Source organism: Melanotaenia boesemani, chromosome 19 (genome assembly GCF_017639745.1).
Source record: "Melanotaenia boesemani isolate fMelBoe1 chromosome 19, fMelBoe1.pri, whole genome shotgun sequence".
In the NCBI taxonomy this organism is placed as follows: Eukaryota; Metazoa; Chordata; class Actinopteri; order Atheriniformes; family Melanotaeniidae; genus Melanotaenia; species Melanotaenia boesemani.
Window position 1 is genome coordinate 31499085 of NC_055700.1, and position 20618 is coordinate 31519702.

At 39.0% G+C, this 20618-nt stretch overlaps 1 protein-coding gene across 2 annotated transcripts in view; it reads right to left on the reverse strand.

The window, feature by feature from the left end:
• The window catches only part of LOC121629696 (glutamic acid-rich protein-like), a 57522-nt gene that overhangs the window by 25560 nt on the left and 11344 nt on the right, over positions 1-20618 (reverse strand). For both annotated transcript variants that reach the window (XM_041969417.1, XM_041969419.1), the window contains 2 exons: positions 3519-3770; positions 3189-3421 (listed from right to left, as the gene is read on the reverse strand). In XM_041969417.1, coding sequence (XP_041825351.1) covers positions 3189-3421; positions 3519-3770 — 485 coding nt within the window. The remainder of the gene's footprint in view (positions 1-3188; positions 3422-3518; positions 3771-20618) is intronic.

Here is a 20618-nt window from a genome sequence, read left to right on the forward strand (position 1 = left end):
TTGTAGGAAATTTCCTGGTGTGTTCATGTACAGGTGTAACAGTAAGATTACATAGATTCCGTGATTCAAAGTAAATAAATAAATAAATTAATTAGATTATGAAGAGGAGCCTTACCCATAGGCCTCCCCTTGGCAGAGCAAATTTGTTCAGCACGATACAGCAACCAGATTATCATGGCTCTGCAGTTAACTGGTTTGAGTCCTGTCTAAAAGACAGGAATTACTTTGTGTCTATAGGTAACTATAAATCTGAGCGAACCTAAATAACCTGTGGAGTTCCCCAAGCCTCCATCCTTGGACCACTGCTGTTCAACATCTACATGCTGCCACTAACTCACATTACAACGCTGTTGACACACACATCTACATAACCATCTCACCAGGAGACCACAGTCCAATCCAGACTCTGATCACCTGCATGGATCAGATTAAAGATCGGATGGGCCAGAACTTAAAAGAAGACTAAACTGAAATAATAGTTTTTGGAGCCAAAGAAGCAAAATTTAAAGTAATTTCTTAGCTTCAAACTGCAAAGTTCAAAACTACCAACCAAGCCAGAAACCTGGGAGTAGTCCTGCACTCAGACCTGGGAGACAGTCCTGGACTCAAACCTGGGAGTAGTCCTGGACTCAGACCTGGGAGTGGTCCTGGACTCAGACCTGGGAGCAGTCCTGGACTCAGACCTGGGAGTAGTCCTGGACTCAGACCTGGGAGTAGTCCTGGACTCAGACCTGGGAGTAGCACTGGACTCAGACCTGGGAGCAGTATTGGACTCAGACCTGGGAGTAGTCCTGGACTCAGACCTGGATTTTAGCAGTTATATTAAGACAGCTGTGAAGTTGGCCTGTTATCACTTAAAAACATCTGGAGGATTAAAGGACTGATGACTCAGCAGGATTTAGAAAAACTGGTCTACATTTATAATTAGTAGACGGGACTACTGTAATGCTGTCCTCACAGGTCTCCCTAAAAAGTCCATCAGACAGCTGCAGTTAGTCCAGAACTCTGCTACTCCAGTCCTCACTAAGACCAGGAAAGTAGATCCTAGAACTCCAGTCCTCAATAAGACCAGGAATGTATATCCTAGAACTCTAGTCCTCACTAAGGCCAGGAAAGTAGATCCTAAAACTCCAGTCCTCACTAAGACTGGGAAAGTAGATCCTAGAACTCCAGTCCACAATAAGACCAGGAACGTAGATCCTAGAACTCCAGTCCTCACTAAGACTAGGAAAGTAGATCCTAGAACTCCAGTCCTCACTAAGGCCAGGAAAGTAGATCCTAGAACTCCAGTCCTCACTAAGACTGGGAAAGTAGATCCTAGAACTCCAGTCCTCAATAAGACCAGGAACATAGATCCTAGAACTCCAGTCCTCACTAAGACCAGGAAAGTTCATCCTAAAACTCCAGTCCTCACTAAGGCCAGGAAAGTAGATCCTAGAACTCCAGTCCTCACTAAGACTGGGAAAGTGGATCCTAGAACTCCAGTCCTCACTAAGACTGGGAAAGTAGATCCTAGAACTATAGTCCTCACTAAGACCAGGAAAGTAGATCCTAAAACTCCAGTCCTCACTAAGGCTGGGAAAGTAGATCTTAGAACTCCAGTGCTCACTAAGACCGGGAAAGTAGATCCTAGAACTCCAGTCCTCAATAAGACCAGGAACGTAGATCCTAGAACTCCAGTCCTCACTAAGACCAGGAAAGTAGATTCTAGAACTCCAGTCCTCACTAAGACCAGGAAAGTAGATCCTAGAACTCCAGTCCTCACTAAGACCAGGAATGTAGATCCTAGAACTCCAGTCCTCACTAAGACTGGGAAAGTAGATCCTAGAACTATAGTCCTCACTAAGACCAGGAAAGTAGATCCTGAAACTCCAGTCCTCACTAAGGCTGGGAAAGTAGATCCTAGAACTCCAGTGCTCACTAAGACTGGGAAAGTAGATCCTAGAACTCCAGTCCTCAATAAGACCAGGAACGTAGATCCTAGAACTCCAGTCCTCACTAAGACCAGGAAAGTAGATTCTAGAACTCCAGTCCTCACTAAGACCAGGAAAGTAGATCCTAGAACTCCAGTCCTCACTAAGACCAGGAATGTAGATCCTAGAACTCCAGTCCTCACTAAGACCAGGAACATAGATCCTAGAACTCCAGTCCTCAGATCTTTACACTGGTTCCTGTCTGGCAACGAACTGACTTCAAAATCCCGCTGTTAGTCATTAAATCCTGCTTTACTTGCATTTATTTGGTCAAACTGGACTTAGTACATTAAAACCCCCACAGTGCATCATTTCTTACTTGTACTAAAATTGTTTTATGTCCTCTTTAAAAACTAAATACTATTGCCATCTGTAAATAATTTTTACTTTCCAGTTTGACTTCAATAAAACTTTGCCATTTTATTTTATTTATTTATTTATTTATTTACATTATTTCTTAGTGGTTGTTAAAACAGTAGCTATGAATAAATCATAATCTGTGATGTAACTCTGACTCTCACCTATGAGCTGTGATGACCCTAAGTCCAACATTTCTTTCAAGCTGATATGAATGTTGTAGATTGTGAGTGAGATTATAACTCTTAAGGTGACTCCTTTTGAAATATACTTCAGGGAAGTTTTTTTATACGTGGTCAAGTGCTCTCTGAGCCCATCTTTGAAAATCTCTAACAATGAAGTGGGAAAAATAAAAAGTTTGGCTTTTACTAAACCAATATCTGTTTGGAATGCCTTTTGGACACCTCTATGATGAGGTGTTATGGGATGTACAACTGGGAGAAGGTCTGAGTGATCCCCCGGGCAAGCTGAAAGAAGTGCCTGCAGAAAGAAAACGGTTTGGCTGCCGCCTAAAATATTTCTTTCATTTGTGGTTTTCAGAGCCTTGGTTGCATTTTATAGAATGAATTCTGTGGGTGTGAAATGGTGGAACATTTCACAACAAACCAGATTAACTGAAATCCTGTCAGAAGCTACATTTCTCCAGAGATGCTCTATGCTGGAGATGCTCATACATGGGATTTGCAGATGTTCTGCCCTGTAAAGGTTTTGGCTACAATTTCATGTCATAGTTGTCTCTTACAGACATGAGTGAGACACACAGTTCTACTAGCAAGAAGCGTAAGAAGTCACCACTGGGTGGAACATTTATTATAAAAATGGCTTGTGTGTTCAGTATGAAGCCATGCTCCAACCCACCTGAGCTGCTGTCTGAATCCCCAGCAGGAGCTCCAGCTTTTCTGGCGCTCTTCATGTTCCTCAGGAGGAGCTGCAGAGAGGAGCCAGGACTTGTTCCATCCTGGCACCACAACCTCATTTATCCTAATCGCTCTGCTATCAGTGCTAAAGGAGCCTGGGGTTTGTATCTCCTCCTCTGTTTCAGCTTCTACTCCAAATAGTCGCCATGAATCCTCCCAGTCAGAAAGTTCATTCTGATTGATTATTGGAAAGATTTGAATTCATACTTAGTGGCATTGTCACATGAAAGAACACAGATAAATAGAAGAATAAATAGAGAATGATCCCCACCTGATCCTCTAGTTGCTGAATGATGTCCAACATGTCTAACTTCTCGCTGGACGTTTGTTGGTAATGAGGCCAAACGCAATCCCAGTTCTTTTTCTGCTGTCTGAAGGGGAAGTTCATGATTTTCCAAGTACCAGCCCAGACAGGAAGGGAGTATTCTTTGACTTTTACTTTGATGACCAGATTTTTTGAGAAAAGACTCTTCCACTGGAATGGTTTCTCCTCCAAGAATTCCAGCTGGGCTGGACTCCTCACCTGGAACAAGAAAAATAAAAACAAACGCTGATTTCAAACAACAGGTCAATAATGCCTCCACATGTTCATGAATTAACTTTTCCGCACTGAGAATGTTTCCCTAGGGGGATCAAAGAACATTTGGAGAAAAATGCCTCCACTACTTTTTACTTGTCAGCATGACAGAAATGAACACCATGTGTGATATTCTATATATATGATTAGATTATACACCACCTGACTCGATTATAGACTACCTGTCTGGATTATATACTACCTGACTGGATTATAAACCACCTGACTGGATCATAAACTACCTGACCGGATTATATATATCTGAATAGATTATACACTACCTGACTGGATTATATAGATCTGACTAGATTATACACTACCTCACTGGTGTATAAATATCGGACTGGATTACACCCTACCTGAGTTAATTATACACTACCTGACTGGATTAAAGACTGCCTGCCTGTATTGTATAGTAACTGACTGGATTATAAACTACCTGACTAGATTATATATATCTGACTATAATATTCACTTGTTGGTTGGATTATACACATATGACTAGATTATACACTACCTGACTGGATTATAGACTGCCTGCTTGGATTACAGACTACCTGCCTGGATTGTATACTGCATGACTGGATTATAAAGTAATTGACTGGATTATATATATCTGACAAGACTATACACTATGTGGAATAAAAAACGACCTGACTGGATCATAAACTGCCTGACCGGATTATATATATCTGAATAGATTATACACTACCTGACTGGATTATAAATATCTGACTAGATTATACACTACCTGAGTGGATTACAGACTACCTGACTGGATTATATACTGCCTGACTGGATTATAAAGTATTGACTGGATTATATATATCTGACTAGACTATACACTACCTGATTAGATTATACACTACCTGACTAATTTGTATATGTCTGACAAGAATATACACTACCTCACTGGATTATAGATTACCTGAATGGATCATATATATCTGACCAGATTACACACTACCTGAAAGGATTATACGATACGTATCTGGATTATATACTGCCAGACTGAACTATAAACTACCTGACTGGATCATCGATTACCTCACTGGAGTATAAAAATCGGACTGGATAACACCCTACCTGAGTTAATTATACACTACCTGACAGGAATAAAGACTGCCTGCCTGTATTGTATAGTAACTGGCTGGATTATAAACTACCTGACTAGATTATATATATCTGACCAGAATATTCACTTCTTGACTGGATTATACATATATGACTAGATTATACACTACCTGAGTCTATTACAGACTACTTGCCTGGATTGTATACTGCCTGACGGGATTATAAAGTAATTGACTGGATTATATATAAATGACAAGACTATACAGTACCTAACTAAATTATATATGTCTGACAAGATTATACACTACCTGACTGGATTATAGACTACCTGTCTGGATTATATACTACCTGACTGGATTATAAACCACCTGACTGGATCATGAACTACCTGACCGGATTAGATATATCTGAATAGATTATACACTACCTGACTGGATTATATATATATGACTAGATTATACACTACCTGAGTCGATTACAGACAACCTGCCTGGATTGTATACTGCATGACTTGATAATAAAGTAATTGACTGGAAAATATATATCTGACAAGACTATACACTACCTAACTAAATTATATATGTCTGACAAGATTATAGACTACCTGACTGGATTATAGACTACCTGTCTTGATTAAATACTACCTGACTGGATTATATACCACCTGACCGGATTATATATATCTGAAAAGATTATACACTACTTGACTGGATTATATATATTTGACTAGATTATACACAACCTGAGTCGATTACAGCCAACCTGTCTGGATTGTATACTGCCTGACTGGATTATAAAGTACTTGACTGGATTATATATATCTGACTAGACTATGCACTACAAGACTGGATTATACACTACTTATCTGGATTATAAACTACCTGACCGGAATATATATATATCTGAATAGATTATACACTACCTGACTGGATTATGTATATTTGACTAGATTATACACAACCTGAGTCGATTACAGACAACCTGTCTGGATTGTATACTGCCTAACTGGATTATAAAGTACTTGACTGGATTATATATATCTGACTAGATTATATACTACCTGACTAGATTATACACTACCTGTCTAAATTATATATGTCTGACAAGATTATACACTACCTGACTGGATTATAGACTACCTGTCTGGACTATATACTACCTGACTGGAATATAAACTACCTGTCTTGATTATATACTACCTGACTGGATTATAAACTACCTGACTGCATCATAAACTGCCTGACTGGAATATATATATATGTGACTAGATTATAGATTACCTGACTGGATTATATATATTTGACTAGATTATACACTACCTGACTGGATTACAGACTACGTGCCTGGATTGTATACTGCATGACTGGATCATAAACTACCTGACTGGATTATATTTATCTGACTAGATTATAGAATACCTGACTGGATAATAGACTACCTGCCTGGATTATATACTACCTCACTGGATTATAAACTAAATGACTGGATTATATATATCTGACTAGACTATCAATTACCTGACTGGATTTTACACTGCCTATCTGGATTATAGACTACCTGACTGGATTATACACTACCCATCTGGATTATAGACTACCTGACTGGATAATATATATCTGACTATATTACAAACTACCTGACTAGTTTAGACACTACCTGACTGGATTATACATATCTGATTAGATTATGCACTACCTGACTGTATAATAGACTACCTGCCTGGATTATATACTACCTCACTGGATTATAAACTAAATGACTGGATTATATATATCTGACTTGATTATACACTTCCAAACTGGATTATACACTACCTGACTGGATTATAGACTACGTGACTGGATTATATATATCTGACTAGCATATAATTACCTGACTGGATAATATACTACCTGACTGGATTATAAACTGACTGCCTGGATTATATATATCTGAAAAGATTGTACACTTCCTGACTGGATTGTACACTGTCTGTCTAGATTGTGAACTACCTAGCTGGATTAAAAACTACCTGACTGGATTATACATATCTGATTAGATTATGCACTACCTGACTGTATAATAGAGTACCTGCCTGGATTATATACTACCTCACTGGATTATAAACTAAATGACTGGATTATATATATCTGACTTGATTATACACTTCCAAACTGGATTATACACTACCTGTCTGGATTGTGAACTACCTGTCTGGATTATATACTACCTGACTGGATTATAAACCACCTGACTGGATCATAAACTACCTGACTGGATTATATGAATCTGAATAAATTATACACTACCTGACTGGATTATATATATCTGACTAGATTATACACTACCTGAGTCACTTACAGACTACCTGCCTGAATTGTATACTGCCTGGCTGGATTATAAAGTACTTGACTGGATTATATATATCTGACTAGACTATACAGTACCCGACTGGATTATACACTAGCTATCTGGATTATATACTACCTGACTGGATTATATATATAGGACTGGATTAAACACTACCTGACTGCATCATAAACTACCTGACTGGATTATATTTATCTGACTAGATTATAGAATACCTGACTGGATAATAGACTACCTGCCTGGATTATATACTACCTGACTGGATTATAAACTAAATGACTGGATTATATATATCTGACTAGACTATCAATTACCTGACTGGATAATACACTACCTATCTGGATTATAGACTACCTGACTTGATTATACACTACCCATCTGGATTATAGACTACCTGACTGGATAATATATATCTGACTAGATTACAAACTACCTGACTAGTTTAGACACTACCTGACTGGATTATATATCTCTGACAAGATGATACACTACCTGACTGGATGACAGACTACCTGCCTGGATCATAAACTACCTGACTGATTTATATATATATCTGACTAGATTACACATTACCTGCCTGGATTATACACTACCTATCTGGGTTATGAACTACCTGACTGGATCATAAACTCCCGTTCGGATTATATATATCTGACTAGATTAAACACTACCTGACAGGATTATAGACTACCTGCCTGGATTATATACTACCTGACTGGATTATAAACTACCTGACTGGATTATATATAACTGACTAGACTATACACTACCTGACTGGATTATATACTACCTATCTGGATTATAAGATACCTGACTGGATTATATATATTTGACTAGATTATAGATCACCTGACAAGATTATACACTATATATCATGATCATAAATTACCTGACTGGATCATAAACAACCTGACTGGATTATATATATCTGACTAGATTATACACTACCTGACTGGGTTATAGACTACCTGCCTTGATAATAAACTACCCGACTGGATCATGAACTACCTGACAGGATTATATATATCTGACTGGATTATAAACTATCTGACTGGATTATATATATTTGACTAGATTATACACTACCTGACTGGATTACAGACTACCTGCCTGGATTGTATACTGCATGACTGGATTATAAAGTAATTGACTGGATTATATGTAACTGACAAGACTATATACTACCTAACTTAATTATAAATGTCTGACATGATTATACACTACCTGACTGGATTGTAGACTACCTGCCTGGATTATATACTACCTATGTGGATTAAAAAACGACCTGACTGGATCATAAACTTCCTCACCGGATTATATATATCTGAATAGATTATACACTACCTGACTGGACTATATATATTTGACAAGATTATAGATTACCTGACTGGATTATATATATATCTGACTAGATTATACACTACCTGACTGGATTATAGACAACCTGCCTTGATAATAAACTACCTGACTGGATTATACACTACCTGGCTGACGAGATTATAGATTACCTGACTGGATTATATATATCTGATTAGATTATGCACTACCTGACTGGATTATAGACTACCTGCCTTGATAATATACTACCTGACTGGATTATACACTGCCTGGCTTTACTATATATATCTGACGAGATTATAGATTACCTGACTGGATTATAGATTGCCTGACTGGACTATATATATCTGACTAGATTATAGATTACCTGACTGGATTATATATATCTGACTAGCTTATAATTACCTGACTGGATCATAGACTACCTGCCTGGATTATATACTACCTGACTGGATTATAAACAGCCTGACTGGATTATGTATGTCTGACTAGAGTAAAGATAACCTGACTGGATTATATGTTTGTAAATAGATTAAACACTACCTGACTGGATTATGCACTACCTATCTGGATTATAAACTACCTGCCTTGATAATACACTACCTGACTGGATTATACACTACCTGACTGGATTAGACTACCTGCCTGGATTATGTACTACCTGACTGGATTATAAATTACCTGACTGGGTCATAAACTACCTGGCTTGATTATAAATATCTGACTAGATTATAGATCACCTGACTGGATTGTCTATTTCTGACTAGAGTACACACTACCTGACAGGATTATACATTACATATCTGGATTATAAACTACCTGCCTTGATAATACACTACCTGACTGGATTATACACTACCTGACTGGATTAGACTACCTGCCTGGATTATTTACTACCTGACTGGATCATAAACTACCTGACTGGATTATATATATCTGACTAGATTATAGACTACCTGACTGGATTATAGACTACCTCGTTTGATAATATACTACCTGACTGGATTATACACTACCTGGCTGGATTATATATATCTGATGAGATTATAGATTACCTGACTGGATTATTTATATCTGACTAGATTATAGATTACCTGACTGGATCATATATTTCTGACTAGATTACACACTACATGACTCAATAATCGACTACCCATATGGATTATAAACTACCTGACTGGATTATATTTATCTGACTAGATTGTACACTTCCTGACTGGATTGTACACTGCCTCTCTTGATTGTGAACTACCTAACTGGATTAAAAACTACCTGACCGGATTATACATATCTGATTTGATTATGCACTTCCTGACTGGATTATATATATATGGCTGGATTATAAACTACCTGACTGGATAATAGACTACCTGCCTGGATTATATACTACCTCACTGGATTATAAACTAAATGACTGGATTATATATATCTGTCTAGATTATACGCTTCCTGACCGGATTATACACTACCTGTCTGGATTGTGAACTACCAGTCTGGATTATATACATCTGACTAGATTACACACTGCTTGACTGGATTATAGACTACCTGCCTTGATAATAAACTACCTGACTGGATTATGCACAACCTGGCTGGACTATATATATCTGACGAGATTATAGATTACCTGACTGGATTATATATATCTGACTAGATTATACACTACCTGACTGGATTATAGACTACCTGCCTTGATAATATACTACCTGACTGGGTTATACACTACCTGGCTGGACTATAGATATCTGACAAGATTATAGATTACCTGACTGGACTATGTATATCTGACTGGATTATAGATTACCTGACTGGATTATATATATCTGACTAGATTATAGATTACCTGACTGGATTATATATTTTTTGACTAGATTACACACTAAATGACTGGATTATCGACTACCTATATGGATTATAAACTACCTGACTGGATCATAAACTACCTGAGCGGATTATATTTATCGGACTAGATTATACAGTAGCTGACTAGATTATACACTGCCTCACTGGATTATGGACTACCTGACTGGATTATAGACTACGTGACTGGATTATATATATCTGACTAGCATATAATTACCTGACTGGATAATAAACTACCTGACTGGATTATAAACTGACTGCCTGGATTATATATATCTGAATAGATTGTACACTTCCTGACTGGATTGTACACTGTCTGTCTAGATTGTGAACTACCTAGCTGGATTAAAAACTACCTGACTGGATTATACATATCTGATTAGATTATGCACTACCTGACTGTATAATAGACTACCTGCCTGGATTATATACTACCTCACTGGATTATAAACTAAATGACTGGATTATATATATCTGACTTGATTATACACTTCCAAACTGGATTATACACTACCTGTCTGGATTGTGAACTACCTGTCTGGATTATATACTACCTGACTGGATTATAAATCACCTGACTGGATCATAAACTACCTGACTGGATTATATGAATCTGAATAAATTATACACTACCTGACTGGATTATATATATCTGACTAGATTATACACTACCTGAGTCAATTACAGACTACCTGCCTGAATTGTATACTGCCTGGCTGGATTATAAAGTACTTGACTGGATTATATATATCTGACTAGACTATACAGTACCCGACTGGATTATACACTAGCTATCTGGATTATATACTACCTGACTGGATTATAAACTAAATGACTGGATTATATATATCTGACTAGACTATCAATTACCTGACTGGATTATACACTACCTATCTGGATTATAGACTACCTGACTTGATTATACTCTACCCATCTGGATTATAGACTACCTGACTGGATAATATATATCTGACTAGATTACAAACTACCTGACTAGTTTAGACACTACCTGACTGGATTATATATCTCTGACAAGATGATACACTACCTGACTGGATGACAGACTACCTGCCTGGATCATAAACTTCCTGACTGATTTATATATATATCTGACTAGATTACACATTACCTGCCTGGATTATACACTACCTATCTGGGTTATGAACTACCTGACTGGATCATAAACTCCCGTTCGGATTATATATATCTGACTAGATTAAACACTACCTGACAGGATTATAGACTACCTGCCTGGATTATATACTACCTGACTGGATTATAAACTACCTGACCGGGATATATATAACTGACTAGACTATACACTACCTGACTGGATTATATACTACCTATCTGGATTATATACTACCTGACTGGATTATAAACTAAATGACTGGATTATATATATCTGACTAGACTATCAATTACCTGACTGGATTATACACTACCTATCTTGATTATAAAATACCTGACTAGATTATACACTATCTGACTGGATTATACACTACCTGTCTGGATTATATACTACCTGACTAGATTATACACTACCTGACTGGATTATAGACTACATGCCTAGATTATAAACTACCTGACTGGATTATGTATATCTGACTAGATTATAAACTACCTGACTAGATTACACACTACCTGGCTGGATTATAATACTAGCTATCTGGATTATAAATCACCCGACTGGATCATAAACTGCCTGACTGGATTATATATATATCTGACTAGACTATAGATTATCTCACTGGATTATATATATATCTGATCAGATTACACATTACCTGACTGGATTATACACTACCTATCTGGGTTATAAACTACCTGACTGGATCATAAACTACCTGACCGGATTATATATATCTGACTAGATTATAAACTACCTGACTGGATTATATATATATTTGACTAGATTATAGACTACCTGCCTGGATTATAGACTACCTGCCTGGATTATATACTACCTGACTGGATTATAAACTACCTGACTGGATTATATATATCTGACTTAACTATACACTACCTGACTGGATTATACACTACCTATCTGGATTATAAAATACCTGACTGGATTATATATATGTGACTAGATTATGAACTACCTGGCTAGATTATACACTATCTGACTGGATTATATGTCTCTGACTAGATTATACACTACCTGACTGTATTATATAAAACCTGCCTGTATCATATACTACCTGACTGGATTGTAAACTACCTGCCTGGATTCTATATATCTGACTAGATTATGAACTACCTGACTAGATTATACACTACTTGACTGGATTATACATCTCTGACTAGATTATACACTACCTGACTGTATTATGTAAAACCTGCCTGTATCATATACTAACTGACTGGATTGTAAACTACCTGGCTGGATTCTATAGATCTGACTAGATTATAAACTACCTCACTAGATTATACACCACCCGGGTGGATTATAGGCTACGTGCCTGGATTATAAACTATCTGACCGTATTATATATATCTGACTAGAGTATCCACTTCCTGAGTGGATTATATACATCTGACTGGATTATATACTCTCTGACTGGATTATATATATCTGAGTAGATTATATCTCGCTCCTCCTCTTCTTCCTTTAGACCTTTCACTTTCAATACATATCAGATACATGTCACCTGCAGGAATCCTCTGATGATGCTGCAGTTGTGGCCTATTTCAGCAGCAATGAAGAAGAGAAACATCAGCACTTGATTTTGTAGTGTGGTGTCACAAGAACAAGTTCCACGTAAACCAAGGAGTTGATAAAAGACTTCTGGTGGGCACAGCCTCCTTAACAGCAAGTGGCCATTCAGGGGAAGGACGTTGAGGTGGTAGAGCTTTCTATTTTATCTTTTTAAATGTTCATTCATTTTCTGAACTGCTTAGTCCATTAAAGGCCGCGGGTAAGCTGGAGCCTATCCCAGCATTAACAGCTGAGAGACAGGGTACACCCTGGACAGGTCACCAGTCCATCGCAGGGCCGACACATAGGACACAAACAACCATTCACACACACTCACTACTAGGGAGAATTTAGAGACATCAATTAACCTAACAAGCATGTCTTTGGATGGTGGGAGGAAGACGGAGAAACCACGCATACACAGGGAGAACATACAAACTCCACACAGAAAGGCCACCACCCTCAAGGTTCGAACCTCCCCCCAGCCGAGCTTCCATCGCAAACCAGCAAAAAGGTCGCGAACCGACGACCTATTTGCTGCCTTTTAACAGCTGTTAATTCCCCAGACTGGAACTTTATTTTCAATCGATCGATCGATCAATCAATCAATCAATTCCTTAATTGTGCCCAGAGGAAAATTGGTGTTGCCAGAGCACAGACATAACAGACATACATTCATGCCGTCCAGTAACAATAAATAAAATAAAATAGGATAAAGAAAATCTCAGTTATGAACGAAAAGAGAGACCAACCAGGTCACATCAGTGGCCAGCACCATGTCGGAGATGGACAGCGGAGGAATTCTTGTTGGCTTAGACAAAATAAAAGACAAAGATGTTATGGTCAATCAGTTTAACAAACACCCTATTCATTATGGATCTATATTTGATCACAAAAACGTAAATAAACCTGTCTCAAGTCCAGCCAACTTAGTAGAATATAGAAATACGGAGCTGTTTGATTTTAAACCTGTCTCTGTTTCTCAAGTTCATAAAGCACTGAAAAAAATTGATCACAAAAAGTCTGCAGGTCCAGATACACTGGATCCATACCTCTTAAAGGTTGCAGCTGATATTATTGCTGAGCCCATCACTCATATTTTTAATTTGAGTCTTTGCTCTAATACCATACCTAAAAATTGGAAATCAGCCCAATTTCTCCCTTTATTTAAAGGTGGCCATCCTTCAGATTTGAACAATTTTCAGTTCTGGTAAAGATCCTTGAGCCTTGTGTAAATTTACAGATGAAACAATTCTTGGCTGATAAAAATATTTTAAATAATTTTCAGTCGGGTTTTAGAGCTGGTCATAGCACTGTCACTGCTGCCACAGTTGTAATAAATGACATAATTGGAGCCTTAGATAAAAAAAAAACAGCACTGTGCAGCCTTATTTGTGGATCTCTCTAAGGCATTTGACTCAGTTGACCATGGATTGCTTATTGACAAATTAAGATCAATTGGTTTTAGTTGTAATACCACAAAATGGTTTCAAAATTATCTTACAGATCGTTTTCCAGTGTGTTTTTGTGGAAAGCTATGAATCTGAATTCCTTAACATAGTGAAAGGTGTTCCACAGGGATCTATTCTGGGGCCTATTCTGTTCACTATTTTCATAAATGATTTGGGTAAAGATATTAAATCAAAAATACATCTATATGCTGATGATACAGTCATTTACACCTATGCTCCATCCATCGTAGGGGCTGTACAAGATCTTCAGGCTGCATTTCAGTCTTTAGAAATTGCACTTCTGAACTTGAAATTGATTTTAAATGTTCGGAAAACAAAATTTATGGTCTTCTCGAAAGCCCGATCCCCATTAGGTGATTATAACATCTCTACCTCAGATGGGAAACCCATTGAGAGGGTTCCATCGTACAAGGACTTGGGTATATGGATTGATGATAAACTTACATTTAGTGTACGCATCACCACTTTAATCAAAAAGCTCAAAGTGAAGGTTGGTTTTTATTTTAGACACAGATCTTGCTTTACTTTCAGCACAAAGAGAAAACTTGTGAATGCTACTTTTCTGTCTGTGATTGATTATGGTGATACCTTGTATATGCATGCAGCCTCATCAATTTTGCATAAACTCGATTCAGTGTGTATCATGCATCATTACGATTTATAACAAATGCAAAATCCCTCACTCACCACTGCACTCTTTATGATCTGGTCGGTTGGACATCACTAACCACTCGCAGAAAACATCACTGGTATTTTTCATCTATAAAGCAATATTGGGAAAACTTCCAGGATATCTTTGTGACCTACTCTGTGTCAGTTCTGGGAGTTACCGGCTCCGCTATTCAAATCGCTTGCTTTTCACTGTTCCTCGGTCGCTCACAGAGTTGGGGAAAACAGTCTGTTCCTATTCTGCACCATGGACATGGAACAATTTACAAAGAGATCTTAAATTGGAATTATTTATTTCAGTGGATAAATTTAGGGCAATCATAAAGAATGTGGTAAAGGAGATGTGTTTGTTTTTCTTGAGAGGCTCACTGTGTTTTAAATAGTTGTTCTAAATCTTAATTTGTTTATTTTGCTTAATCTTTATGTATTTGTAAACTGTATTTGGCTGCTACTTTGGCCAGGTCTCTCTTGTAAAAGAGATTCTGAATCTCAATGGGACTTCCTGGTTAAATAAAGGTATATAAAAAAAAACTGGTTCTTTATCTCCCGAACCAGCAATAATACAACAAGATAAAACTGATTCAGTTACACTTTAGTAAAAAAGAGACACGTCAGTGCCAACATTAAAAGATCTTATCTTTCTAATTGCAGTTTATTGTATTTTTGCTTTTTCTGTTTTTATCTCATTTATTTCTTTTAAAGTTTTTTGAATGCACTTGTTATTGTTTCCTGCAGCCGCTGTGATGCTGTTAATGTTTTACGTAAAGCACGTTGACTTGTCATCTACATGAAATGTGATGTAGAAATAAACTTGCCTTTATTCAAATGAAATGGATCCAGCAGCTGATTAACTTGTGCTCGGGACTCGTTCATTTTAATCAGGTGTGTTAAACAGGGAAACATCTAAAACTTGCCAAACTGAGAAACTACCACCTCCGCCCATAGTTAACTTTAAGTTTGCCTGAGCTCAGTCAGTATCTGCAGGTGTTTGGGCATCTTTCACCAAATATTCCTCTCATCAGGACTTTTACACAAGCAAAGCCCATCACACTAAATTAGTTCCAGATCTCAGTGGCAGTTGCACAGTGTCCACCCAAGTTCGAAATTAGAAATCATCTAGAAACAAGACTTTATTTTATCATGAACCAGTTTGTGTTTGTCGGTGTTGTGTGAAGGAATCCCCCTCTGTTTGTTTGCACTGCTTGCAAGGCTCCACAGGACCTCCTACTGCAGGGATGTCAAACTCTGGTCCTCAAGGGCCAGTATCCTGCAGGTTTTCATTGTTTCCCTGATCTAACACACCTGAATAAAATCAAATGGATCCAACAGCTTCTTGTCAACTTCTTCACAATAACCCATAAATTTCAGTCAGGTGTGTTAGATCAGGGAAACAATGAACACCTGCAGGATACCAGCCCCCGAGGACCGGAGTTTAACACCCCGGTCCAACAGCATGAAAGTGCTCTGCATGGACCCCCTAACCCACCAAATAGCTTCAAATTCATTTTGCTGCGTTTAATGAAAACTTACGGGGCAGTTTGGCAGGTGATGAATGACGCAAATGAGAGTAATGCCACCACATTTCCCGTGAGGCCTGTTCCATGACATGTCATACACTTTTTGTCTGCATGCAGACTTCAGCATGCATGTTATCAGCTGCTTGGTTGGACGGTGGAAAGAACGAAGCTGGCGACAAGACACTAGGAAGATAGGGAAAGATGTCAATGGCAGCAGAAAAGCTGAAAGGCAGGCTCTCTAGGGTTGCACCACGTTTCATTTTGTTTGATATTTGTTTCCAAAATGTCTGATTTTGTGGCAAAAAGAAAGTTTTAAGTATTTCTTATTTCTGTCCTTGCATCAGAAACTTGTTGAAACTCTTGACGCTTCAGCTGATACTCCTCAACCTGCAACTTATTGTTCAGAGCAGAAAAAAGTGGGAAATATGCATACACGTTTCTTTCTAGACTCATTATATGTCATGGTTGCAGAACTGCACTGCAAAGCTGCAATCAAGCTCATCTCCTACACCTGCCCTGATTGTTCATTCTTCTCACCTGCTCCCCGCCCTACTTATACACTCTCCACTCTCTGCTTCCCTGCCAGATGGTCAGCAGTATTACCTTGTTGAGATCCAGCTATTTTCTTGTTTCAGACTCCCTTGGCATCGACCCTGTTACGACCTTGGATTTTCTCTTGCCTGACCTCCGCCGGATTTCTTCGAGTGCCCACCTGGACATAGGGATGGTGAAACCGAGGCCTCATGAATCATCGAGCCAACTTTGACCCAAATGCTTGAAAATGGCTTAGTGTTCTGAATCATTTGACCAAACCAAAGAGCTCCATCCTCTGGTTGTGGGAATCTGATGTATCAGAAGGACAGCATTGACACCTCACATCTGTCATCCCTATCTCAACTTTGAATACGTGTTCAATAAACGATACATAATCTACCACCCGAGTGAATATTTATTTTCTGTTGTTCATATAAATAACAAGGAGGGGTATTAGGTAACATTTGTTTAGGTAACCGAATTGTGGTGTAACTTAAGTAAACCAATCTGTGATGATAGTAGTCTACGCAGTGGGAAGGCATGAGGGAAGGAATGTTTGTGCAACGGGTATAGTGACTGTGTTAGTTATTTTATACAGTTGTAATAAAATTGTTAACTGTTTTATGTGTCTTATTATTTATAATAGATATTGCAAATGCGTGTTATCGTCTACGTCATGAGTTGTTTTCTTTTGCATAGCTGATGGCTGTTAAATGTGGCACACTGCACATTTATGTACGTAGATTATTTACTCAGTTTTTTTTGTTTATCTGCTATCTAGTTGTATATTTTTATTTTATAATGTTTTATGGCATTCAGGTTGGAGGGCAAAGTAAGATTTTCATTGTTTAGGGAAACTTCTTTCTTTGAATCTTGAAATGTATTATGAGAAAAAAAAAATTGGCAACATTGTGATGTGTCATAGATTTTTATTTAAAAACGTATTTTCTGTTAGGCTTCAGTCTGCTCCTCTTCTGGCACACTACCTCTCCAGCTTTGGAGAGGTTGCACCTGAAAGAAACACAAGAACAAAATTGTAATTAACCAAGTTTAAAATCATTAAACTCTCTGCTGATGGTGATCAGAAACCAGCTTGGTGTCTAAGGTTCTGCAAGTTGTGGTTTTCTTCTGCAGCTGTAGACTGAGACGCTTCTTCTGATGCTTCTGGTTGACGTTTATGATTAACTTTAAAGTCTGCTCTTTTCAAGGCTATTTAAAAACATCTACATAAAGAAAGGGGAATTAAGCTTACCTGTGATGTTGAAGGCACCGCCTGCTCCGCACTTCTCTCATACTCCGAGCTCCTTCAGCAGTTACTCTGGCAACGGCGTCTTGCGCAGACGTTTGTTTCCCCAAATCTCTAAAAGTTAAGTGTGATTCAATATAAGCTCATGCTGATGTGATGCTTTTCCTAAATTTGTTTTCAAAATGCAATGTCGCACAATCGCTACAGAATCGCCTCTAAAAAACACACAATCTCCTCAGCGTTTGGAATCTGAGAGATTGGACAAGCCAGGTCCCTTCGAAGATCCCGCTTGCTGCTCGATACACGCTGATGACGTAACGAGGCCTCGTTTGCTCTATCACGTGACTTTTGGCACGTTGAATCAATGCTCAGAGACAATGCTCTGATCGACACGTGATTGAGCAGATCGGCTCGAGCATAACATCCCTAGCTGGACATTGACCCCTTGTTTGTACGACCACGGAGATTGCCTGAACGAGGATATAAAGGATAAACTGGCTACCAGGGATGCCCCCAGGAACCTGGCAGAATTAGAAACTCTTTCTACCTGCATCAACCAGAGGCTTCAGGAGCGGCAGATGGAGAGAAGTCGGGCACATCAGAGACGCCAGTTGGACGAAGGAGAGAAACCTCCAAGCCATCAGCCGGGCCCCGCCCCTTCTCGTTCAACCGCCACAACAGCCGACGAGCCCATGCAGCTGGGACAGACCCGACTTTCCTCTCGAGAGAAGGTACGGCGATACAAGGAGGGTCTTTGCTTCTACTGTGGGGATGGCGGGCACCAGGCAATTTGATGCCCACTAAAAGACCTGACTCAGTAGGAGAGGTGAGGCGCCTACTGAGTCAGAGAAGATTATTGGCCTCCGCACCTATGTTTTCTGTTTCCACCCTGTTACAAATAAATGGGCAATCAAGACAGGTATCCGCATTTATTGACTCTGGTGCTGATACTGAATTCATGGACATTAACCTGGCTAAAAATTAAGACCCAACCCACATCAAGCACTATAAAGGTTTTGGCTCTTGACGGTCATGTGTTGCACCGCATTACCCAGGAGACTGTTCCCATAAAACTGGTCATGGGGGGTAACCATCATGAGTTCGTGAGCTTCCTGCTTATCCACTCACCTGACGTTCCTGTCATTTTGGGGGCTTCCTGGTTACGCAACCATAATCCACATATAGACTGGAGCAAGGGAGAGATTCTGGGTTGGTCCGCGGGCTGTTTGTCCACCTGTCTTTGCACCTCTACCAACCCATGCAAAGACCCAGGGATGTGTCAGGAGGCATTTCCCAATCTGGTAGCAGTTCCACGGGAGTATTACAACCTACGAGAGGTTTTTAACAAACAACATGCCTCCTCTCTTCCTCTGCATCGACCATATGACTGAGCCATTGAGCTAATGTCTGGCACGTTTCCTCCCAGGGGACGGTTGTATTCCTTGTCTGGACCGGAGAGGCAAGCCATGAAAGACTACACTGACAACTCTCTGATGGCAGGTATTATCCGGGCTTCCTCGTCTCCTGCCGTGGCTGGATTCTTCTTTGTCGAGAAGAAGGATGGTTCTGTTCGACCCTGCATTGATTACAGGGGCTTAAACGATATAACTGTAAAGAACCGTTATCCACTCCCCCTCATGAACACCGCTTTTGACCAGATACAAGGGGCAACTATTTTTGCAAAACTGGATCTCCGAAACACCTACCACCTCGTCCGAATCAAAGAGGGAGGCGAGTGGAAGACCGCGTTAAACACCCCCCCCCCCCCCCCGGGCATTACGAATATCTGGTGAGGCCGTTTGGTCTAACCAACACTCCTGCAGTATTCCAAGTGTTGGTGAATGACGTCCTGAGAGACGTGATTGGTCAATTTGTGTTTGTATATTTGGATGATATACTGATTTTTTCCAAGGATCTCTCTTCCCACAGGGAGCATGTCTGAGCTGTTCTCCTCCGACTCCTGCAGAACAAACTGTACATAAAGGCAGAGAAGTGTGAGTTCCTTCAGAGCACCACTTCGTTTCTGGGGTA